This window comes from Branchiostoma lanceolatum, chromosome 1 (genome assembly GCF_035083965.1).
Source record: "Branchiostoma lanceolatum isolate klBraLanc5 chromosome 1, klBraLanc5.hap2, whole genome shotgun sequence".
Lineage (NCBI taxonomy): Eukaryota > Metazoa > Chordata > Leptocardii > Amphioxiformes > Branchiostomatidae > Branchiostoma > Branchiostoma lanceolatum.
This window is the reverse complement of record NC_089722.1, coordinates 5,494,263-5,520,225: the sequence shown is the minus strand read 5'-3', so window position 1 is coordinate 5,520,225 and position 25,963 is coordinate 5,494,263. Positions and strand designations below refer to the sequence as shown.

Below are 25,963 nucleotides of genomic sequence, written 5' to 3'. Positions count from 1 at the left end.
AAAAAACGGGACAAAATAGAAAGCCCGACAAAAACGCATAAAAGACGTCGAAAACCAGCCGAACCTCTGCTTGGAGTTTATGTTTGATTACGTAAGATAAATTGAATATGTTTCTTTCATTGCCAAAAATGTGTATAAGGATGGGCAGTAAGCCTTAGTATGCAAGCATAAAATGCAAAAGTCTTGAAGGAACTGAACAAGAAGCAACATCTAAGATAATTGTTCGTCACGTCTGTTATGCCTCGTCTTGGTTTATAAGATCTCATGCAACAATTTTGCTGTACATGGCAGGGCAGTGACGTCATCGTCATGGAAAGTTCAAAAGAGGCACTCTACGGTTGACTCAAGTACTGCAACCTGAGTTCTCTGTAATCTAGTTCATTGGCGCAGTTGCATTGCCCCAAAGTGACGCTAAAATCATGCAAACTAACGACATAATTGGGTAAATGTGGGAAATATAAATGTGGGACAAATGACCATGTAAGCGCTGAGTTGATGGACTAACAGTGTTAGTTTGGGTCTATAACCGCTACACGGAGTCAGCGGTTCCCCCCGTACAGTGTGCACCACACGGACAGCCTGTTCTAGAGAGAGGTTGCGACGGGACGAGCCGTCCACACACGTACGAGGATGCCTCAACTACAGTCTCGGAGAGAGAGGTGGGACAAGAACCACCTTCTGCTGTACAGACTACACTATAATACGGAGTCAGAGCTGTTCTGTCTGTATACAGTGTGGCCCTGTTGTAGCGGAGACCCGGGACATGCACCTCAACTCCTGCCGATGGAGAAACCCGCCATACATGTACCAACGTTACATTTTGTTCTGTCAGATGAAGGTCTGTAAATGTATAGTGATCTGGTAGGGCGGCGTTGACTAGGCATTCATCTCAGTACGTGAAGCGGAGTAAGGAGTTCATCATACTGTGCGCCACACGGGCAGTCTGTACCAGAGAGAGGCTGCGACGGCATGGACCGTCCACACATGGGGATGCCTCAACTTCAGTCACGGGAGAAACCAGTGTACTAATGTTACATGTACTGTGTGTCTGTAGATGTGCCCTGACCTTGCATTGACTTGGCCACTCATCTCAGTACGTGAAACGGAGTCAGAGGTTTCCCCCGTAGTGTGTACCTCACGGACAGCCTGTACCAGACGGAGGCTGCGACGGAGCGAACCGTCCACACACCGGGACTCAACTCCGGTCACTGGAGAGGGGAGGCACCAAAAACCGCCTTCTACTGTGAACTAATTTCTTTTAGTCAGCATTAATCGATTGGTGTTCCTACCGACTGTGATCATCTGGGGTATTTTTGTACCTGGCAATTGTCCACAAGCTGTTCCAAAAGTGACGCGGCCGTCTGAGTGTTGTCTGCTACTAGACGTCAGAACGGCGGTTATAAACACCCCCGGGCTTGGGATGACGTCATCTAAATGTATTTTAACTTGTAAAGGGCATTTCAGCACAGGATGAAGAATCGTTGTTGTGCATATCTTTCTCCTGTCATGGTATCCATTCAATTGGCGTGTTTGTACAGGTCTACTGATTTTTTTGTCTGCCTTACTCCGCCAGTGGTCTTGTCGAACAGCACTGTATTTCTAACATCTATCTATACATCAGCACCAATGCTAGAGCTCCACTCGCTACTGTAATTGAAAACAAACACAGAAGCGAACTAACAAACAGATTTGAACAAATCCCGGGACGTAAATATGAGGCAATAATGTATTACAGGCACAACTACTTACATATCCGTATGTCTTCTAAAGAATTACATGTACATATATCTTTGCATCTCCCTCTTGCATGTAACCTTATGATCAGTCCCTACCCCCACCCTATGTAAACCGTACATCTGTGCGGTCCTAATTTCTAGACACAGCAGTCGAACCTACGGGGCCATCCCAGACGATATGTACACAGACCTTTCCCACTATTTGCTGCTATGTGTTAGCGCATTGGTGCTCACAGACACACCCATATCCCACCTTAAGCACACCGAAATGTAAAATATGAGGTTCAGTGACTGGCTTTTCACAATCATGCATCGGTACGATGTAAGCTTTAAATTTTTTAAAACGGGCTTGTTGTGATTACGATTTTCTATTGCAAAAGTACGTCAAATTTGTGATATATGGAAGAGTAGTCATCTCAGTGGACGTATGCAATTTGCTGACGACATTTCTGTCCAGATCTATCTGGTGTGCCCGGGTATCGCGTTACATTGTCAGCCCGTCCGGGCCTCCGCTCGCCAGCCAAGCGTCATATATGGCTCTGTAGGGCGGCTATGCGGCTGTATATTTGGAACAGAATGCCGACAGTCTTACATATAAATGTTAGTGGAAGCAGGGAGGACTGGATAGAACACTAAGGACAAGCTAACGTCGGTGACAAAAATCAGAACATTTTCCATAAAACCGGGTTATAAAAACAGACGAATTCGCACGAACTAGGCGAGAACGTTAATAACGCTTTGAAAGATCATTTATCAAATCTTCCCGCTGAGACGTAAAAGGACCTGACGTAAAATTTCCGAGAAGTACGCACATTCCTGAGGGCGGCGCTGGGCTTATACGGAAGTGGCCTATATTTAGCGGGCGGACGAACTAGTCTTTGCATCAACCCGCGGTTTAATTCAGCTGAGACCCTCGGCGATCGGCAGTGAGCGCTTTCTATTTCCGAACGTGCGAGCCGGGAGCTCGGCTGATTCGAGCTGTGATAAGTTTGGTCGCCGAAATATATTGACAACGTAAACAACTATTAAGTTAAACATGAGCGCATACGGCTCGCAGTAAGGTAATAACCAAGTATGAAGAGTCAAACCTCACAGTGCGCATCTCAATTTCCAAAGCAGAACTTAGACCAGGAATAAACGGTAGAATTATAGCTTATCACTTTCGCTAATAGATATATCTTGGGTTATGAATTAGACACAGTTCAGCAATTCGTCATCATAAGAAACAAAAGCAGTTACAATTAAGTAACTTTAAATTTTGTAAAACGCCTCTTAGCTTCATCACTGTAGAAATAGACTGTCTTCGATTCGATCCACGAAATGAATATCCATGCCCATAATAATACTCCAGTATCATAGAAATGGGTGCTGGTTATAACTATGCCTGTCAGCTATAACTACATGAACGACCTCGGACTAGGCCTATCCCTCCGTAACACAATACGAGGGGAAGCAGAACTACAAGTTCTGTCTTTCTAAGTGTTCCATTTCGCGACCGACTTGGAGATGTTCGGGTATTGCAGAGTCTCCGCCCACAGATCACTATCACACCTGTCCTCCCGAGCTATCCCAGAAGGCAACTGGTTTTACATTCTCTCGACCAATCAGAGCGCGCGCTATAGAAATCGACCAAGGGACGCCCAGAGTCAAGTGCATGTAATTATCCCTAAGAACCGGCACTTATAAAGACCGGCGTCTCTTGCCCGTCTATTCCGACAGCTTTTGACCAAAAGGTAGACCAAACGTCTTTCTTATATATCTTCTTAAGGGGGATTACTAGAGTGCACTAAGCTTGTTGTAATTGTTAGAAGTGGCGGGAGCGGTGGGGTTTGAAGATGGGTGTAACTAGAGATGGCGTGTTTGTAAAGATAGCGTTGAACTTGAGTATTTGTTATTCATGCATTTCCGTTAAGGTATGTGGAAGACATATGTAAGTAGGTCAGAAGTTATGGTAGTTTAAGACTGCTCCGTAATTGTAAGGATTAGAAAGATATTTCCTTATTTTCCGCTGAGGGTAGGGTCGGGGAAGATTAGTATCTTCTTTAAGATAAGGCAGAAGGAAGTGAATCCGTGTCTTCCCGAGTTCTTAGTCTCTCGGTCCGATTTCTTCCAGGGCCAGAGCTGTAGCTGGTCGGACTCATCTTCTGTCTCTCCCGTTCAGCCCAGTCGGCGTGCCACTCCTTCCTTCTGTGTCCGTAGCCGAGAGGAACCAGAGCCAAGATGCCGCCCAAGCAAGACAAGATTTCCGACGACCCTCGGGTCTACATCTACGGCGACTTAAAGCTCATGAACGAGCTGCGCTCCTCGCCGTACGACCCCAAGAAGAACGTCTGGGCCCCCGACGAAAAGGAGGTGTACATCGCCGTGGAGATCAAGGAGGAGATGGGCGACAAGGTCAAGGTGCAGCTGCAGAAAGGCTCGGTAAGTCAAGACGGGAAGACGCGGTAGCTTTAAGAAGTATCCTGTTGCATGCTTTTAGTAAAAAGAAACATTATTTATTCGCTGGCAATGAATAACTTAGTTTTGGGTACGTAGAGTTTTGAATTATGTGGTTTGGTGTTTCTGTATGCTTGACACGTATGATTTTAGATCTTGGTAAAGAACGTACACTTTTGGTAAGTCGGCGATCAAGCTGACAAGCATCAGTCTAGAAAAGACCAGGCCGCCGAAGAATATGCATGTACCTGCTGCAATCTACTCTGTACGGTAGAAAAATAAGCATTTCATACATGATTCGATATTGTCGACAAAGCAAACAATAATTGCAGGTTTGAAAATAAATGTACATTGGAATGCCATCGATGAAGACAGTTTAAGAAAACAGTGCAAATACGTAAAAAAATGGATCAAGGGGTAATTTTCACTGCGAGGGTATCGTTTTCGCAACGGTAGCAAATGCCGAAATAACAAGGAGGTCAAAATAGCCGCAGCTGACCCAAGGGGGCGGAACTATTTGCCGAGGGGATTAAGACATAAGTCCTTAGACAGCAGGGCCTGCATCTGGACCAGGGGACCGTTCAATTATTGTTAGAAGGGGTTTGAGCTGAAGTAAAATGGAGAATATCCCAATTTAGATTTGTGTGTACTTTGTATGTCAAGTTGTATTTCAAGTTGACAAGGGTTGTTGTATGGATTACGAAAATTAAAGAAATTCTCATCACAACAGAAATATCAAGGCGTAATTCAAAGTTAAAGCACATTTACAGATGTCAAAGGCTACGCAACACATGCACAGGTTTGTTATTGTCCGTTTATTTTATCCTGTTGTCTTTCTGTGTTACAATGACGATGACCAACATAAGCGTAAATTCTCCTGAATCCTAGAGAGCGTTGCAATTAGGCAAGCACGTTAACTAGCATTCATCTGTTCCACCTTTTCCTGTCACTGTATCCAACAGACCAAGGAGGTTGCCAAGGACAAGCTGGTTATGATGAACCCTCCCAAGTTCATCTGCTGCGAGGACATGGCTAACATGACCTACCTGAACGACGCCTCTGTGCTGGCAACCCTCAGGGACCGTTACGCCAATGGCATGATCTACGTAAGTGGTAACACAGAACACACCCACACACCCCCATCCCCACTTCATGGTACATGTACATGCCCAACACAGGCAGAACCCTGATAAACGCTTGTGATGATTCCCGCGCTCCAAGTTAGGCGCTGATCAAAACTTAGATGCTACGGCCGGAAAGCCCTGGCGAGTCTACATATCTAAGTGCATGGCGTGGTTCTCACTCCTGGATACTTGGATAATTTATTCCATTACTCCAGTAGCTATCATACAAATGCACTCCACTATGATACTGGCCAGATACATGCATGTGAAACGATGATGGCAAGGCAGGGGGGTTGAAGCGTTAAGTTGTTGTAAGCTGCAAAGTGCATAACTCTGCAAAAGACCATCAAGACTAGGACTTAAGGGGAAGGGGAGGGGGGTTGTTAAAAGGTCTAGTTCGCGCTGAAAGGAAATACCATAATCATTCATACACACAGAAGAGAAGGCCAGGTACAAGACCAAGTGTGTGTACCCTACCCTACAATAGCGGACACCAAGCCATCTCAGTGATGCCGTCCCATATGTACATTATATGTTACTGGGGTTAACATGACATGACATCATACCATCCCAGTGATGTATATGTACATATGTTAGGCCCCCGTTCCACCAGACGGCGCTCGCGTTGAGACCTCGCTGCGACCTAAATTGGATTTGTGTAACCCTTGGGTAATTGGAATATCATGCAAAAGTAAGTTAAAGTATGACTAAAAAGACAAGAAAACACACAAAGCGGAAAATATTCCTTTTTTTTAAATCTATAAAATTCGTTGAGTGTCAAGCTTTAGGTCACAGCGAGGTCGCCTCCCTAGTGGAATGGGGGTATTGGTAAGGTAAAGCAGGCATCCTCAATTGAGGTGAAGCATGATGCTTTTTCAAATGCAAGTAACTAGTGGTAGGCAATGCGGCTTCGCCACGGCTCGCGTTTTTGGCCAAGTACACCGGGTCACCCCTACTTTTCTCGATAAGTGTGTTGGGTTCTTTTACGTGCAGAGGTTTGACGCTTGAGGCTTGCGCCCAAAGCTCCCTCATACACGGGGCCGCCGGCTTTACGTCACCATCCGAAATGACGAATGCAATCCCTTACAACATGTCCGAGCTCGAGTCGACCACTGAGGTTCGAACGCGGGCCCTTCGGATCCACGGAATTTGATCCAGCGGGTTTGCGTTACCGCTTGCGCCACGGGGACGTGTCTACCGGCGTAAAATTACCCGCATGACAGGCAGATTCAGGTTGCCGGCCCGGCGGTCCCCCGGGACAAGCCGGAACACGTCTGCAGTATTTGGTCATGAGGAGGCAGACCGCTGGCGCAAGACGTCGGCAGTCACGATAAGAATGTGAAGGGGAATGTTGGCCTCCGGGCCGTGCTGTATTTTAGTTTCAGGGTGTACTCTTGTGGCTAGGGAAGGATATGCATGGGGGCAGAGGCTGTGCATGGGGGACTGGAGGACCTTTAATTAAATACCATTTTACTTTGTACCGATTAAGGCATTGATTACATAAATACATCGAACTAATTGCAAAGCACAACAAAAGGCCAAAGCGCCAACTATACCAGACATATAAAAAAAATAAGCTTCACAAACCTTCCTGGCAGCATTTGTGCGGAAATAAACATCGGTACCGGTTTCTTTTGTTTTCGCTCCTTTTGGCTTACCTTGTCGACATCTATACCTCAATATCTTTGTTTTGCTACTACAGACCTACTCCGGGTTGTTCTGCGTCGTGATCAACCCCTTCAGGCGCCTTCCTCTCTACACAGAGCAGGTTGTGGGCATGTACCGTGGCAAGAGGCGTCAGGAGATGCCGCCTCACTTGTTCTCTGTGGCTGACAACGCCTACCAGAACATGCTGATCGGTAAGTGCACCTGTGCCGCACATTAAGAGGGTCTTAATCAAGACACCCCAACAAAATCTAATGGCACCTCATCCCCTTTTCTAGTAACTGACTATGAATGTAAACTCAAAATAGATACATTTCCAGTCAAAGTTTAAATGTTCAACCTTTGTTCATCCAACATTACAAGACCATCAAAGCGAGTCAATACCATTTTCTGTCAGGCACAGTATTTTCAGCCAAATCTTAGAGATCATTTTCAATTAATTTTGGCTTTACCGGACGTGATACAAGCTAAGGCACTGGAATCAAATTGCAATCTGGGATCAGGAACTGGACGTATTTTCGTTTTCAAACTTTTGTTCCAATCAACAATGTGCACACAGTATTTCCTAGATATTCTAACATCTCTAGACATTTCAGCAGGCGTCTACCGCAGTGTGATGTGTTGTATATCGACTTACAAGGACTACAAGCTAACGCGATAACCTTACGCAAAGGCTCAATCAGTAAAGATGCCATGTCGTTGAAGTATGCTAAGTTCACTCAAGTCCTCACTCTACCAAGTGTAACAAGATTGGCAATGGAAAAAAAGTCATTGCCATGGCGACGGTTGTTGTTGTGGGTGATGTGGTAATGTATTATGTCCATGGCACTGTAGATTGGTGTTGTTCATACTGGATATCCAAAGAAGTGGGCTGATACCGACGATGGTTATATCGACTTTCACTATCTATGAGAAGACTAGGGAATGGAGTAGCCATTTTGGTATCTGGTATGCTGAAAAGCTGCCTGTCTTGTATAATTATGTTGGATTATGTACGCAGGTGTGACATTCTATAACAGGTATTTTGTATTGTTGCATAGTATGTTTGAAAAGAGATAAATGTCATATGTGCATGGTCTAAAGATCATAGAACTTTATTAGAAATGTAATACCCAAGTCAGTAAAAACATCTTTATAGTAGAAAAATATAATATAGGAACTCATACATTTGAAATAGGTTGGAATGTAACTTCCTGCCGTGGACTTTGCCCCAAGGGGTTGGAATGTAACATCCTGCTTCAATGGACTTTGACCCCAGCCCTCAGTGAGGAATTCCAAATAGGTTGGGATCAGACTGGTTGGAATGTAACTTCCTGCTGTGGACTTTGCCCAAAATCGTTGTGATGTAACCTCCTGCTTTGGACTCTGGCATCAGGGCAACAGGTTGGATACTATCATCCTGCAGGGGACTTTGACTATAACCATTAAAACCTTCTGTAGTGATGTTTCCCGTTATAATCATCGAGGGCTTGTCGCTGTCTGTTGGAAATGCCCTTATCACAAATTCTCTGTTAAAATATATGTTTTACCACTTAAGAGACATGGCTGTTTGTGCAAAATGCTTAAGGGTGTTTTTCAGGTCTTCTGTATGATAACTGTTGTAATCTTGAATGTCATCAAGTTTGTCTTCTAGACTGGAAATATTTTCTTTCAATGGTATGGACTATACAGATAAAAGTGTGGATTGTCTCTGCGGATGTCAATGTTTACGTCTGGTTGAAGTGATTCCATTTGTTTAAATATTGTTATTGTTGTGACGTTAAAGAATACCTGTTAAGTGTACAATTGCCACCAAGGATGGTTAACAATGCACATAATCAGGAGTTATAATCATCTTAATTTTACATGAATTGAGCGACATGTGTATCTGAACACTCTACTGGTGTCTCCATGCATAAAATAGTCTCTGGCACACTGGTAGGTTGGAGTGGTATAGATTAACCCAAAAGAAGTGCTTCTAGCAGTGTTCCACAGATGAATAAGAACGATCTCAATCCAAGTCTTCTATAATCACATTAGGTGTATGGGCAGAAATTCCTTTCTGTCCCAGGACTCAAACATACCAACATTCCTGTTCGCTATAAATACCTGCTAGCATACTGGTAAATCTGCACCATGTGCATCCGACCGACAAATGTCTTTAAAATTCCAAGAATTCTCGAAAATTCCACACAATGCTACACCATTTCAGGTAACATACCGCATACCCCTGGACAAATGCCTGTACAATATCTAGAATTCTTGCAATCTGCACACAATACTATATCATTTGGCTCGCCCCTGAGGCGTCGCCAAAAACGGGTATATTATGTGTGTGGGTCACGACACCAGCAATAGCTGCCTTTGTCTCACGCGTATTGCACTGTTGCAGTTCTGATAAAATCAAAATCAAAATGGCATTTAGAAGACGCTAATGATGGCTAATTTTGCCCGTTGTGTATCAGCTTTTCTTTGGTAAACTAAATGCTGACTGCCCATGCGTAAGTTGACTGCATGTAACAGCTTTCCTCTAGCGCATGTGTGAGCTCACATTAACCTGGTGAAGAATAAAGAGTGATGACGACATACTGACGACATGTTCTCTTCTCTCCTGACGGTTCTACCCTGCAGACCACCACAACCAGTCCATGTTGATCACGTGAGTACTGCCTTTTATACTTCGTACCTGTCGTATAAGATATCAACAACTTCTTAACTTTTTCTCCTTTTTTCCCCATACAGGCATGAGAACAGGCGTTGGCAACCAATCTATCCTGATCACGTAAGTAAACCGCCCAAACCGCATCACCGTGAGAACTGTCTTGGAATCCCTCCGCGCCGAACCAGACGACGATTTGCTTCGTTCAACCATTACGTTATTGTTTCAGCAGTAAATCGTGCTTTTAGGTCTAGCGACGCCCTTCGGAACGAACCGACAATTGCCGATAAAGAACGTCGACAGCCGATGAAGAACGTCGACAGCCGATTGAGAACGACGACAGCCGATTGAGAACGACGACAGCCGATAAGAAACCGACAGCTGCCGATAAAGCCCAAACCTACCATATGCTCTAATGCACGACTAACTTGGTAACATTAATTGATCTAGGAAATGACACCCCGACCGCTTCCTGGACATACAACGACATCATCAACATTGTAAAGTCAACGACAAGCGGTGTACGATTAACTCGGTACGTTTAATGAATTCCAGAAAACGACAACGAAGTACTCAGCTAAGTTAAGTCATAGTCAGGACCCCCTTGCCATTTGGGCGTTGGCCACCTTAGCAACGCATGGATACAACCTTTAACCCTGAATTTTCCAGATTTCCCCTATTGTTTGATAATTGCCCCCACCCTGCCCAGTGTGAAAACATTACAGGAGGGGTGCCAGTAGACCAGGTGAGGTGATACCTGGCATCCTGTGGAGTGTGAAATGTTTGGCTGTCTGGGAACGGTGCTGGATGTGTATTATGATTGACAAAGGATTCCCTGTGTCTAGGAAATTTTCTAATTTGTGTGATGCTCATATATCAACATTTCTCGTCGATTGTTTTATCAAATGTGACCTGACCATCTTAATTACATATAGCCTGACATAAAACATACTACTAAGTATAGGGCATCATATAAAGGAGAACCTTATGTAACCTGAATCTATAGTCTGATAATCCCCCATGTTGTTCCGGGTGTGATGCCGGTTTGGTTTGTTTTGATGATTAATTTTTATTCCAGAACTTTTATTCCAGAACTTAGAGGAATAATACATTATTATATCCAACTTTAGATATGAGTAACCCCTCCCCCCCCACAAAAACCCTCTTTTAGCTAAGTTGGAAGATAATTTCTATAGACAAGGAGGTTTTATATAGGCTATATAGAAAGCCTATATAAAACCTCCTTGCCATATAGTACCAATTGTAGATTTATTTCAGTGCATTAGCACGTCTATCCCTCGTGCATCGTTTTATCTATGGCTTGAACAATTGAAATTCGGATTTTGTTTCTTAGTAAGGAAAGGTTAAAATAAAACCCCACAAGTAGGTTACCCGGTTTTTGTGCTCCGTAAAATGAAATAAATCGAATTCAAACTGCCTACACCACACGTCTGTTAAGTTGTCCCTAATGAAAAACAGTGGATGCTGTCTAAAATGTCTGACCGTTTCCAAAATCTATCCCTTTGCTGTTATCTTGTGTATCTTAATACCTGGGCGTCTAACATTCATGGACATACCTACTTCATATACCAAAGCTCATATATATGCATCGGCTTATGTCATGCAGAATGTGCATGGTAAGCTACCTTCATCTGGTTGTAAGAAATCTACCCTGTATATTGAATGAACCAAAATGGAAGTGAAGGAAGAAAAATAAGTTTCTCTCAGCTATGTCAGCACATAAAAGTGAACAAAGCATTTGGCTCAAGACCTCAAATGTCCAACTACATGTACATCATCATGATACATTTGCTGTCAGTCAGTGCAAGGAGGTTAACCTCCTTGGTCAGTGTATACAGACTAGGATACAAACATACAGACAAAAGTTGCAAAAATAAAAGTGAATAAAACTATTCAAACGGTGGAAAGATGAAGCTCAAAATCCTAGATCAACAGTTCGAGAAACAGTTCAGATCTAGAGTTCAGTTGCCAGAGTTTGTTTGGTTGAGTCGGTTCATTAGTACCGCCGGCGTCTTATTTCATGTTCCTGGTTTTCTCAGTTTCTATCATGGACACAAACATTAAAAGAAGAAGAAGAAATGATAGGACCCGCCAGGATGATGGATTTTATGCCACTTCTCAATTAATCTAAATTTGAATATCTTTTGATATCAATCAACTTGCAAAGAAAATCTGTAAGACCTGTTGAATGTTTGTCTAGTCAAGTTTGTCATAGATACACACCAAGCACATTATACACAATTATGTATCTTTTAGATCCCAATCAGGGTACCAGTCTTGTATAAGTGTCAGTAAAAGAACTTTGTTTTGTATGTAATGATACAAGATAAGATACAAGATGTATTTTATTGGTTTGTCGCGGTATAGAATGATGTTATGATTCTTAATTTATGCACCTATTTGTCACAGGTAGTTAATTTTTGTATGCAATGTTGTATCGCTACTGTTATGTTGCTTTCAAGTATTGCTCCAATTCTATGATTATGTTGTGATTTTAACTTAATTTTGTTTTTGGTTGTAAAAATTGGTGGTGGTGAATAAAGTGCAACTCAGCAAGCTTGTGAGTTAAATAAAAAGAACTTAGACACGTTAATGTGATTTGAATGGAGATGCCAAAAAGGTTTGGATATGTTTGGTTATGATAAGTTTGAAGTTGTGAAATTCTTGTTATCTTTGGATCCTAATCTTTAAAAGAACACAAAAATGTTTATTGTTACTAAACCCAAACAATTAGCTGTCTAGCGCATACCAGGTACTGCCAGGTAGGTGTGAACAAGACGAGAACTGGCTATTGTTCTCCCCAGGTAGTCTGCAACCCTGCCATCAGGGTGCTATGTAAACACCTTGATTAGCTGTATTGTTCACTTATACCAACAAAGAGATCATATTTCTCCTCTGGAGCAGGGAAAAGTTAGATTTTTGACATCTTATCTTTTCCTAGCTTGTGGGCTCCCATAAAACAATATTTTGTGTAGAAAAATACCTATTTGGAAAGTAGACAAAATTTACAAAAAGATAGCAGTCTAAATATGGTGGTGCAGATTTCGAGTACTTAGCTAGGTGTTCATGAATATTCCGATCCTGCCATTTTTGTAAACATTTTGAAGATATTGATAAAAATCTTTCTTATTATCATAGTTGTACCTGTAATTAGACTGCAGTGTTGTAGAGTAATCCATGCTGAACACATAGATACTATTTTTTTATGGAAAATGTGTACCTTGAAGGCCCACAGGGAACTTAAATGTGACAAAATTAAGAAGTCCTTATCATATTAATATTTTAATATCTGAAGGCTGTTTGTAAAACCAATATGGTTTGAAGATGTCTGCTTGATATGGTGCTCCACTCTTTGCCGAAAATTTGAGGAAATAACCACTCAGCAAGCTTGTATAATACATAAAAGTCTGGGTATCAGTTAATTAGGCTGGAAGGGTAAATCATGACTTAATCATTATGAGTACGAAACTGTCCAGGAACAGACAAACAACGATACCAAGGCCAAAGTTGTTGACACAACGACATGCTTTACCGTCAGCCCTTATTGTTATAATTTGTTTGTTCAGTTTATCCTCAGTGTGGTGACACCACTGTCGCACATATTCGTGTTTTAACTTAAACCCTGTCAGTTGCATAGACTCACACTTCATTAAGAAGTGGCTTGAGTTGGTTTATGCCCATTATCTACTCTTATAGTTTATTATTGCTTTTCTTTGCCCAGTGGCGAATCCGGTGCGGGTAAGACTGAGAACACGAAGAAGGTTATCGCCTACTTCGCCCTGGTCGCTGCCCTGGGCGGTCCCAAGAAGGAACTGGCGGAGGGCGAGAAGATTATCACCCTTGAGGACCAGATCGTGCAGACCAACCCTGTACTGGAGTCCTTCGGTAACGCCAAGACCGTCAGGAACAACAACTCCTCCCGTTTTGTGAGTACTCTTAAACTCTATTTAAGGTGCCCTAAGCGATTTCAAGGGGGTAAAATGGAAGTATTCTGAATAAGGCAATCTGTATGAAATTGACATTTACTTCCCCATATTAGCACATTTGCATCATTATTTCATACTTAGGGCGTTCAAAAAGAGCGCAGAAACAAGGCGCAAAAGCATTTTTCATTTATGGGTACCACCCAATAATGAGCCCAGCAGCCGGCCGTAACCATTTTCTGTCTACAATTTTCGGTAACTTCCGACCGTGTGACGTCACAATGTCCGAGCCATAACCATGTGATTAATTCACCGGAGGCATTCGGGACTCATCTGTAAGAATCGCATACATTCGGAAGATTTGAAATAATGGCTGGCCTCCAGGCGCTCAGATTTTCAATGAGTTCCCACCACAGAATGACATTGCATCTTTGCTCCATGATGGTGGATACTGTTATTCAAACTTACTACGGATAGAAATCACTAGAAAATTGATTTGGAAAATATGACTTTCAACGCCCTAATAATGCTTTGGGCACCTTTAACGTTCAAACCAATGATAGAAAAGTGTTATGGAAGTAGACATGTAAGTAATCTAAAAGCAGTGTATGATTTAAGACAGAAATGTACAATGCTCCTAACCGGCGAAACACACTTTCTTCCGCAGTTTGCTTGTACGGGCCACTTGATTTCAAACGATAATCTTTGAGTAACGAAACTGTTCTTACACACCAGGGTAAATTCATCAGGATTCACTTCAACCAGAAGGGCAAGTTGGCTGGTGCCGACATCGAGTCTTGTGAGTATAATATAATTCCACTCATTAGAATGTGCACCTTGAGCTCATTCGTGCTGAGACTTGCAGTTGCAATGTTTAAAGTTAATGACACATTCGCTGTATTAAGTTCTGCCCTTTCTGCATCCCCCAGACCTGCTGGAGAAGGCGCGTGTGATTGAGCAGCTGCCTGGTATGGAGCGTGGCTACCATATCTTCTACCAGATGCTGTCCAACGGCCTGCCTGATGTCACAAGTAAGTCAGCCGTTTACCGGAATTGAATCCCTACGTATTGAAGCCTTCATCATGTTTTGAACAATGTGACCTAACCGACACAAGACGTCATCAATTTCGATTTATAGGGTAACAGTTACTCAAGCAACTGGGTAAAATGTGGAAACGGTCAGATGTTTCATACAGCATCCACTGTCTTTCGTCAGTGACGAACAAGTATGTAGATTTACCAGGATTTAAACCAAACCTCGGGTGAATTTCATTATGGTTCAATAGAAGACGAAGTCAGGGCAATGCTTTTGCTAATAAGTCAATCAACCCCTGTTGTTTGCGTACAGGAGCTAATGTTGTCATTATGTCGATTGTCTACACGTTTCAGAGATGCTGATGGTCACCGAAGACGCCCACGACTACCGTTTCCTGGAGAAGGGCGAGAAGACCATCAAGGGCGTGGACGACAAGGAGGAGATGCTGTTGACGGACGAGGCCTTCGATGTGCTGGGCTTCACCCAAGATGAGAAGACGAACATCTACAAGTGCATCGGAGGTCTGTCCCACCTTGGCAACATGAAGTTCAAGGCCAAGCCGAGGGAGGAGCAAGCCGAGTGTGACGGCACCGAGGGTAAGTGGAACTGTATACACACGTTACCAGTGGGAAAGTGCTTACAAACCGCATTCTTATCTGTACGGTATAACATTACCCACAGCCACTTCCAATATTCCGTATTTTCTTTTGACACACTTATGTGTACCTTTTGCAAGTTCGTGTCCTTCATACCTGGCATTTAGTATTTCAATAATTGGAGATGGAAAATATTTTAAGTCGGCTTGACAATTTTTCAGCCGCTGACAAGCTGTCCTACCTGTACGGCATCAACAGCGGTGAGCTGCAGAAGGGTCTGCTGAAGCCCAGGGTAAAGGTCGGCAACGAGTGGGTGGCAAAGGGCCAAAACTGCAACCAGTGTACCTACGCCGTCGGTGCCCTGGCCAAGGGCGTATTCGACAGAAACTTTAAGTTCCTGGTCAAGCGTTGCAACGACACCCTGGACACCAAGATGAAGAGGGAGAACTTCATTGGTGTGCTGGATATTGCCGGATTTGAGATTTTCGAGGTGAGCCACGAATGATGTCATTCATTATACGTCGATGTTCGTTACTGGATTCATATGATGGCTCTTTAGAATGTCTAAAAATTAAAATCTCTACAAACTCTCTCCATAGTTCAACAGCTTTGATCAGCTCTGCATCAACTACACCAACGAGAAGCTGCAGCAGTTCTTCAACCACCACATGTTCGTGGAGGAGCAGGAGGAATACAAAAGGGAAGGAATCGAGTGGGAGACCATCGACTTCGGCATGGATTTGGCAAAGACCCTTGCCCTGATCGAGAAGGTGAGAATCATGGTAAAGAAAATGCGGCAAATCAGTCTCACATGCAGAAGGGTGCTAGAAAATGATCGCAACGTTGTAAGGTATACATGTTTGTGCATCAACCTATGTCAATACTTTTGCAACCGCTCAGCAACTACAAACCTTGCTTACAATATCGTACGTAACTTTATTCGTTCGTCGTTTCCCCTCATGTAGCCCCTGGGTATCCTGGCCATTCTGGAGGAGCAGACTATGTTCCCTAAGGCTTCTGACAAGACCTTCATTGACAAGCTTCGCGACCAGCACTTGGGCAAACATCCCAGCTTCCTGAAGCCAAAGAAGCCCAAGCAACCCAAGTACGAGGGTCACTTCGATCTGGCTCACTACGCCGGTAACGTCACATACAACATCGGAGGCTGGCTGGAGAAGAACAAGGACCCCATGAACGAGACTGTGGTCGCCTGTTTCAAGAGGTCTTCAAATGAGCTCCTGAAGGAGCTCTGGGCCGACTTCGCCACGGCGGAGGATCCTGACGGTTAGTCGTACACAAGCAGCATGACCCTTAAATTACTATATATTCCTATTGCTCTTTCATGTGATACCAAAGACTACCGGTATATACTTACTATCTACTCTGCTTTCCACAGCGGGTCAGAAGAAGCAGGCCGGAGGGAAGGGCAAGAAGGGTGGTGCTTTCCAGAGTGCCTCAGCAACCCACAGGGTAAGCACAGTGCTACAAGTCGGTATAACGTGGGGAGTGTTGCATTGCCTAGATGTTTCGAACGTACGGGTTGATAGCAATACATAATCGCATTTTGAAATCCTCCCTTCCCCAAGCCTTACGGAGTGTAGGGTAAAAATCTGCATAGCCACTAAGGCATTGCTTTGAAGCATCTGTAACCACATTTCTTTCAGAAACAAGAAAATTAAAATGTAGTATTCAACAGACACCTTTCCACGTAGAACCACGCTATCTAGTGATGCGTGTAATTCTAACCTCTGCTGGTCTTGACTACAGGACCAGTTGGCTCGGCTGATGGCCACTCTGCACACCACATACCCCCACTTCGTGCGCTGTCTGATCCCCAACGAGCTGAAGACTCCTGGTCTTTTGGACAACCCATTGGTTATGCACCAGCTGACTTGTAACGGTGTACTCGAGGGTATCCGTATCTGCCAGAAGGGCTTCCCCAACAAGATGGTCTTCAAGTATGTACTTATATGATTAAGACCTTCATAATCAGACACGTACAATGTATAAAATACCGCATTTAGCTATAGAAAAGGGATATGATCGGTTTGTATCACGACGTAAGTGAAATGTTTGCCTTCGTCCCCAGGGAGTTTAAGCAGCGCTACAAGCCCCTGGACCCCGTCATGGCCAGGCAGGTGGAGGACGACCGGGAATGCTCCGGCAAGCTTCTCGACCAGTCGGGTCTATCCAAGGAATGCTACGGCGTCGGTAAAACGAAGATTTTCTTCAAGGCCGGCCAAGTGGCCAAGCTGGAGGACATCCGCGACGCCAAGCTAGCTGTGATCGTGACGACAGTGGAGCAGCGCGTGCGGGGCAAGCTGCAGCGCCAGCTCTATGAGAAGCTCAAGGTGCAGAGGTGATGACATTGGTGTTATTTTGTTTGTTTGAATCTTTGTTTATACATGAGAAGCTCAAATCGGCCCGCAGGCCGCTATTCCGTGAAGTCATAAGGGAAGAGGGAAGTGCCAGGCAAAATATACAACAAAGATACAGTATACATGATTCAAATTTAATAAATCTTTACACATGGGTGTCACTTGTCCAGGTTGTTGTGTAAAATGTGTAGAAAATCATATCCAGCAAAACTAAGATGCTTCTTTTTTCGTCCACTAGCTTGAACGAAAACCTGACAAAATAGAAAGCCCGATAAAAACGCCTAAAAAGGCGTCCAAAACAAGCCGAAGCCTAACCTCTGCTTTGAGAGGATTGAAACTGTTTGTAGACCATTGCTAAGAGTTTAGCCTGCATGCGGTTCTTTCCTTTGTTTTATATCAATCAAAAAGTGTTTGAAGAGAACAATGTTGCTAACCTCCCGTTCCGCCCCCAGGACTGCTCTGAAGATGCTGCAGCGTAACGTCCGTAACTGGATCAGCCTGCGCACCTGGGAGTGGTGGAAGCTGTTCTGCACCATCAAGCCCCTGCTGTCCCAGTCCCAGGGAGAAGAGGAGCTCCGCGTAAAGGAGGAGGAGCTGACTGAGGTGAAGGAGGGTGTTGAGAAGGAGGAGACCATGATGTCCCAGATTCAGCTGAAGCTGACCGCAGTGGAAAAGGAGAAGAACGAACTCGCCTCTCAACTGTCTAGTGTGAGTAAAAAGATTACACCTGGGTACGGACGGTTATTTGAATTTTACAGGGGGCAAAACTGGCAAACGTCTGCTTTGGTCAAAAGCAACTACAGGAATGCAGCTGCAATCCAATAAACGGAAAGGCCACGGGTAGCATAAGGATGATGGTATTTAGGCACTAGGTTTCCTAAACAAAATAAACAAATAACGACAACATAGATAATACTTTTCAATGGATCTAATCATATTGATAAAGGCTAATTGCAACTGATAATGTAGGCTATTGTAGCGTTGGCGATCCAGCAACAATGATCTATCTTCGTGTACCTTTCTTGTTGACAGGAACAATCGGAAACTAGCGACATTGCGGAGAAGGCGGAGGCCTTGATCAAGAACAAGGCTGATATCGAGCAGAAGATTGTCGACTACAAGGAACTCCTTCAGGACGAGGAGTCCAAAAACTCCGAGCTCAGCGCCGCCAAACGCAAGGTAGCTGGACCGGACTTAGCTTCACAATTTCGCTTGTGTCTTCACCTTGTGCCCTGAGGTAAAAAGCGTTTTCTATGTCATGATAATATATCTGCCATTGCTAAAAGGTCGAGGGAGAGGTGGACAACCTTAAGAAGGACCTGGAGGAGCTGGAGAAAACTCTGCAGAAGGTGGAGAAGGAGACACGCGGCGTGGAGGGCAGAGTGCGCTCCACTGGAGATGAGCTGAAGTCCCAAGAGGACCAGATCGCCAAGCTGACCAAGGAGAAAGTAAAGCTGGAGGGGCTCAATGCCGTAAGTATGAACCCATGCAGCCTCTATCAGTCGGTAATATAGTCAAACTAATCAAGTATATATATTACAACCTGTTCATTTTTAAGAGGTTTTCAACACATTGAAATGTTTCTCTGTGTTTTATGGTATACTGGGCAAATGAAACGATAACGATTTTATTGATATTACCCCATAACTTCATCAGTGGGAGGATTACACAAGTGATTATCACATTTTTCAAGATGTCAAGCCGGAGACCGGACTGTGACCTGCATTGCATTTTGCAAACTTGCGATGTAGGTCGCAAACAAAAATCTCTGTCAATCGCTAACAACTTACATAATCTGTGAATTCATCGTTTATCCGCAGTGATCTTACTTGTGAATATCAAGATTATTCCGTAGATCTAGGCGCACGCCTGTTGCTCCCTTATCGAAAACATTTTGTAATATTTCATCATGAATACAGACCACCCTGGAGGATCTGCAAAAGGAGGAAGACAAGGTCAACAACCTCAGCAAGCTCAAGGCCAAGCTCGAACAGCAACTGGATGACGTAAGTATCCACGCCGGATATAAAAAATGTAAAATGGTTTCTTGGTCAGAAAATCATGGGACAGATAAGAAGCAAGTTACGTCTATGACAGTGGTATCCTAACCTGATTTACACACCAGTAAAATTCAAATACGGCCATTACGCCAATTTACGAGTTATTGCCGTTGACATGCTCAACCAGTTTTTCCAATTACAAGTTTATTGATATGTACTATAGCATTGATTTGTTCTGCCATTTCATTCTAGTATCGCTTCACCCGAAACATTTGGAAGTAATCTCCGTGCCTTATCTAGTTGTAACGATCTGTCTGTATGTAAAGTAGTACGTATTTTCCACCATTAATTTACACCGTGTCAAGAGGAATGGTTTTCATATTCTTAGCCACTTTGTTGAAAACCATGTTTACAGCTTGAAGAGAACCTGGAGCGCGAGAAGAAGGCGCGTGCCGAGGGCGAGAGGCTGAAGAGGAAGATGGAGGGTGACCTGAAGGCCGCACAGGAGACTTTGGGAGGCCTGGAGAACGAGAAGGCCGACCTGGAGGAGCGCATCAAGAAGTAGGGATTTTTTTATGGCACTTCAAGCCATTTACTAAAGGACTAACATGCGAGACTGTACTTTTAGATCATTGCGAAGCATTCGTTAAATAATTGATATCTTCTTCTTACAGGAAGGAGTTTGAAATCAAGAACCTTGAGGCCAAACTGGAAGACGAGCAAGGTCATGTCAGTGGTATGCAAAAGAAGATCAAGGAAATGCAGGGCCGCATCGATGAGCTTGAGCAGGAGCTCGAGGCCGAGAGGAACGCCCGTTCTAAGGTCGATAAGCAGAGGGCTGACCTGGCTCGTGATCTGGAAGATCTGGGAGATCGTCTGGAAGAGGCCGGTGGCGCCACCGCCGCCCAGGCTGAGGTCAACAAGAAACGCGAAATTGAGCTGCAGAAGCACCGCCGCGAGCTAGAAGAGGCAAACATGCAGCATGAGGCCACCGTCGGAGCTCTCAGGAAGAAGCTGTCCGACGCCACTTCCGACCTCACCGAGCAGGTAGAGAACCTGCAACGTATCAAAAGTAAGCTGGAGAAGGAGAAGACCACCCTCAAGATGGAAGTCGATGACTTGGCCTCCAACGTCGAGGCCATCACAAAGGGCAAGCTGAACGTGGAGAAGGCAAACCGCTCCCTCGAGGAGCAGATCTCCGACGCTAACATGAAGATTGAGGAGTCCAGCAGGACGATCCAGGAGCTTTCCTCCCTGAAGCATCGCCTGGAAACTGAAAATGCCGAAATCGCCCGCCAGCTGGACGAGTCCGACAGTCAGGTCAATCAGCTGGGCCGTACAAAGAGTATTCTTTCCCAGCAGCTCGACGAGCTGAAGCGCCAGCTTGAGGAGGAGACCAAGAACAAGAACCACCTGACTCACCAGCTACGTGCTGCCCAGCATGACTGTGACAGCCTCAAAGTTCAGCTGGAGGAGGAGCAGGAAGGCAAGGCTGAGATCCAGCGCTCTCTTTCCAAGGCCAACACAGAGGTCACTGCCTGGCGTGCCAAGTACGAGACCGACGCCATCCAGCGCGCTGAGGAGCTGGAGGATGCCAAGAGAAAGCTGGCTGCTCGCCTTCAGGATGCTGAGGAACAGGTGGAGTCCGCCAATGCCAAGTGCAGCTCTCTGGAGAAGGCCAAGAACAGGCTGGCTGGCGAGGTCGAGGATCTCATGATCGATGTTGAGCGCGCTAACGCCTCGGCAGCTCAGCTGGAGAAGAAGCAGCGTCTGGTTGACAAGCAGATCGCCGAGTGGAAGACCAAATGCGAGGAAATCACTATCGAGCTGGAGACGTCTACCAAGGAGGCCCGTTCCTATGCCAACGAGCTGTACAAGCTGAAGGGACAATATGAGGAGACTCTGGAGTCCCTGGAAACACTTAAGAAGGAAAATAGGACTCTGCACGGTACGTTATTGGAGAATTGTAGTAAGCACTTTTATGATTCCTTTTCAGTGTTTCATCTTATCATAGTCAAGTATGGCAAAAACTGAATTATTATCTGCCCTATAGATGAAATCCGCGATCTGTCCGACCAGCTTAGCGAAGGCAGCAAGTCTGTCCACGAACTGGAAAAGGCGAAGAAGCGCCTGGATGTAGAGAAGGAGGAACTGCAGACCGCCCTTGAGGAGGCAGAGGGTGCACTGGAAGTGGAGGAGGGCAAGGTTCTGCGTGTCCAGCTCGAGTTGTCTCAGCTTAAGGCTGACATCGACCGTAGGCTGTCAGAAAAGGACGAGGAGTTCGAGAACACGCGGTAAGTTTATCTTCTTTCATACCTTTATCTATCATTAGCTTAACTTGCAGGCAATGCTGTACGAAATGTTTGTCTGCAACCTAAGCTTTCTTTCATTTTGAGAGGTTTGTGACTAAAAGCTATATCTATTCTCCCGTAGTAAGAACCACCAGAGGGCCCTTGATGCCCTGCAGACTACCCTGGATGTGGAAGTCAAGGGACGAAACGAAGCCGTTAGGAATAAGAAGAAGCTGGAGGCCGATGTGAATGAAGTTGAGGCTGCCCTGGAGAACGCCACCAAGGCCAACAACGAGGCCAGGAAGACCATCAACAAGCTCCAGAACCAGATCCAGGAAGTCCAAACTCAAATTGACGACGAACAAAGGGCACGTGAGGAGGCCCGTGAACATCTCGCCATGTCTGAGCGTCGCTCCAGTATGCTCCAGGCTGAGCTCGAAGAGCTCCGCAATGCCCTGGACCAAGCCGAGAGGGCCCGCAAGATGGCCGAGTCCGAGCTTATGGAGTCTTCTGACCGCGTTGGTGAGCTGTCTGCTCAGAACTCCTCTCTAGCCGGCCAGAAGAGGAAGCTGGAGAGTGAGATCCAGACCCTGCAGGCTGAGCTGGACGAGATTATGGCTGAGCACAGGCAGACCGAGGAGAAGGCCAAGAAGGCCATCGCTGATGTGAGTCAAAAGTGACTGTTCTGTGCCTTTCTTGTCTCCAAAAAGCTTCGCTGTTTCACTTTGTCTTGATTATTGGGTAGGTAATGTTTAAGTCAGGACGCCTTCAATTGGGTCATGTACTGAAACGACATATCTTTGATTAGGGTTGATCTTGTCCCTTGTCTCCTGTACTAGGCCACCCGCATCGCCGAGGACCTGCGTACGGAGCAGGAGCACACTGCTCACATCGAGAAGACCAGGAAGAACCTGGAAGCCTCCATCAAGGACCTGCAGAGGAGACTGGACGAGGCCGAGGCTATCGCGATGAAGGGTGGCAAGCGAGCACTGCAGAAGCTGGAGGCCAGGGTAGGGAACGTGGATTTTGGTGTGAAAAAGTTTGTTGCGTTTCAGAGTGGGGAAGCTGGTTGTCAAATCTTCTGTGGACCCCAAACGGTCAAAACTATGGGATAGATGAGATGATAGTTTTGTCTATGCGTTCTATGTGTATACAGGGATAGGCTACATCATGCATTTTGGCCACCAGCACGATAATGATCATGAGTGTTAACACAGGTGCGTGATCTGGAGGCAGAGTTGGACTCGGAGACAAGGCGCCACCAGGAGACTCTGAAGAGCCTGAGGAAGAACGAACGCCGTCTCAAGGAGCTGGGCTTCCAGGCCGACGAGGACCGCAAGAAGGAGGAGCGCATGCAGGAGATGGTCGAGAAGCTGCAACTGAAGATCAAGTCTTACAAGAGACAAGTGGAGGAGGCTGTACGTATATTTACATTTTTCTTTATCTATTTTCAATGTCTTAGTCATTGATGCTGAGGATTGCGTGTAATTCAGATGACACCAGTTATATGTAGTATGTTCTATAGCATAGTTTTGGGTTACTGCAACGTCTTTGTAACTGTTCTGTAACTAAGTTGATTCAATGCCATACGTCAATCCATGTATGCCTCTCGCTCATGCAGGAGGAGACTGCCAACGTTAACCTGGCGAAGTGGCGCAAGACCCAGCACGATTTGGAGGATGCACAGGAGAGGGCCGAGATGGCCGAGTCCGCCCTGGGCAAGATGCGCGCCCAGCACCGCTCTGCCGGCCCCAATTTGGTAAGGCAATAGCCTGTAAAATTATTTTTTTCTAATCTTTGTATTTGTACTATTTTTCCAGTAATAACTTCTTTCTATGGGTTGTGATGCACTAATTGATCTTTTGTCATTGCAGTAAATCCTATTCTTGGGAGGTGACGTCGAGAGAAGTAGGTTCATTTTGCTCGTTTTCACCATAGTTCCATTAACAGGCACTGTCCAGCCACGATAGCCTCATACTCACCACATTGGGTTCAGCGACACAGAAGTAACTTAGGTAGTTGAAATAGCAGTGAACAGAGCTTTCAAGATCATTATCAGTTGGGCAGTACTGTCTTGTAGGTTTCGCAGTAATAACGAGGTGCTCGTATACATAGTTTCAACGTACCAAAAAAAAAATACAAAAAAAAAATGATATGTCGCCATCACGGGGATGATGGTGTCTACCGTTTCTGGCGACCAGCATTGGCATGTTCCTGAAATGCAAAACCTATTTCATGCCTATCTATGCGTATTTCCTATACGTAAAGTTACTTTTAAATATCTCTCGATCGCATTCTAACACCATCTTTATCTTTTTACAGGGCAAAATGTAACAAGCTGACTGACTTCTTCAGACATTAGATCGTCAATGCGATCCCATAGTTATCTCATTAGTGACCCAGTACTATTCTTCTTTGTGACTTGTTCACGTCGCCCATCAACGTTCCCCATTCAGTGGCCAAACGCACGCACACTGACACAGCAGCTGACTGGGGAATGTCGCAGGAGGACGTTTCGAACGAGCGTTACATTAAATTAAATTTTGTCACCACCACCGATTGTTAAGATGCGTAACCATGCTACCCCCGTCAATTGACTGTCCAACATTGTATCCACGGTCCGTCCCTTAGCCACCATTCGATGAATTGCACGTCAAACTTGTAAAAAGACTTTGACTCGGATAACTTATTGATAGAGCCACTGATAAGCCATTTTAATACGTTAGTAAGCAGAACATTATTTTTCTGTTGTGTCAACGGCCCAAGACTAAGAAAGAAAAGCTGTCGGAATTAAGAAATACATGGAATTCTGGACTGTCTTAAAACGGATAAGTAGTATTCCTGTCGAGTGAAAATAAGACTTTCAGTTGTACGTGCATCTCTTCCGGGACCACTATAAGTAGTATGTTTGCGTGACTTGCGACGTGTATGGGTGCTTCGTTGCATTTGATACTGATTAAACTTCTATAAAAAGACCACATAGGACTCATGTGTCTTATTGGATAGAGAGTGTACTGGTAGGCATTGGTCTATAAAGTAGTTCACACTATCATATAAATCATGTGCATTATAGGGACCGATTAGCTCAATCTACTACTATGTAGGCAGTCTCATCAATAAACAGGTCTTGTGCAAAAGATCCAACATCGTTTGCGAACTTAAAAAAACACCAAAAAAACACCAATAAACAAGAGCAGCTGCACCAAAGCCATGAGAAGAGAAGGTCGGACACAACTACCCACCCTGCAGGTTAGATTGAGAGAGGCAGATGTGGGTCGACCCCGCGCGTTCTCAGACAGCCGCAGAGGCTCTGTGTTCCACAGATGATGCCACCGACGGCTAGCCTGCCAGTAGTAGTTTCTATTTCTGCACGCATAAATCAAACCAGCAGATGGTCGCTAGGTACCCGACACTGGACGAAATAGAACCGAAGTAACCGAACACCTTTGACTTTGACGTAGCATGTCCGGTATGTATGGTATAGCAAACGCTATCAGACGCCAGATGAAATTTAATAAACATATTACAAGTTAAGAGAGGTTACAGCGAAGTCTGTGTAACTTTGCTGGTGCCTACAAAAGTAGCGGACACAACTGTATGCCTTTTGCAGTCGGACTCGAACGGTTAAGATACGATAGATAGATAAGACGCTAAACCATACAATTAAGCAATGGACAGTCTATCTGGCCAGCTTTTGTTAAGTAGAGATAAAGATGATGTAACTATTTGTAGCAATTTTTGTGCATATTGATAAGTTCCCTGCCATCTAGAAGGCCTTTCAGAAAAATGTACAATGTTGAAATAGGCTTCCTAAAATGCAATGCAAAGAATTTGAACTAAAATTTTACATGAACAAAGCTGTAGGACATCATTGCAAGCATCAATTGACCGATCCTGACTGTCCATCAAACTTAGCAGTTGGACAAAGGGGAGATTGGATCCTTCAAACGTTTAGATTTCTACATTTTATGAAGCATTTCTTAGGATGCAGGCCAGGGTTGGTCTATTTCTGTACACAGCACGTTATTGAAAACCCAGCATAGCTTACAAAATGACAATCTTGCACTTAGTTAGTTAGTGTTGCAGAACATTCAGCCTAAAATTTCATTGAGAACTGCT

At 44.7% G+C, this 25,963-nt stretch overlaps 1 protein-coding gene across 2 annotated transcripts; it reads left to right on the top strand.

The window, feature by feature from the left end:
- Positions 1-3,399: 3,399 nt before the first annotated feature.
- On the top strand, positions 3,400-24,822 carry LOC136430735 (myosin-7-like). 2 transcript variants are annotated; one of them, XM_066421598.1, is made up of 28 exons: positions 3,400-3,469; positions 3,850-4,157; positions 5,135-5,278; positions 6,999-7,155; positions 9,683-9,722; positions 13,342-13,546; positions 14,279-14,342; positions 14,473-14,574; positions 14,933-15,175; positions 15,397-15,665; positions 15,775-15,945; positions 16,141-16,459; positions 16,572-16,645; positions 16,943-17,133; positions 17,265-17,534; positions 18,006-18,261; positions 18,586-18,732; positions 18,840-19,025; positions 19,473-19,559; positions 19,969-20,114; positions 20,228-21,501; positions 21,607-21,847; positions 21,987-22,509; positions 22,684-22,854; positions 23,062-23,262; positions 23,466-23,603; positions 23,719-23,752; positions 24,167-24,822. In XM_066421598.1, exons 2-27 carry the CDS (start codon positions 3,957-3,959, stop codon positions 23,719-23,721), a joined length of 5,823 nt encoding a protein of 1,940 aa, XP_066277695.1. In that variant the 5' UTR covers positions 3,400-3,469; positions 3,850-3,956; the 3' UTR covers positions 23,722-23,752; positions 24,167-24,822. The 2 variants fall into 2 exon arrangements, with proteins under 2 accessions (XP_066277695.1, XP_066277705.1); XM_066421608.1 differs by lacking the exon at positions 9,683-9,722 and adding an exon at positions 9,572-9,599 and having other exon boundaries at positions 3,401-3,469.
- Positions 24,823-25,963: the final 1,141 nt, after the last annotated feature.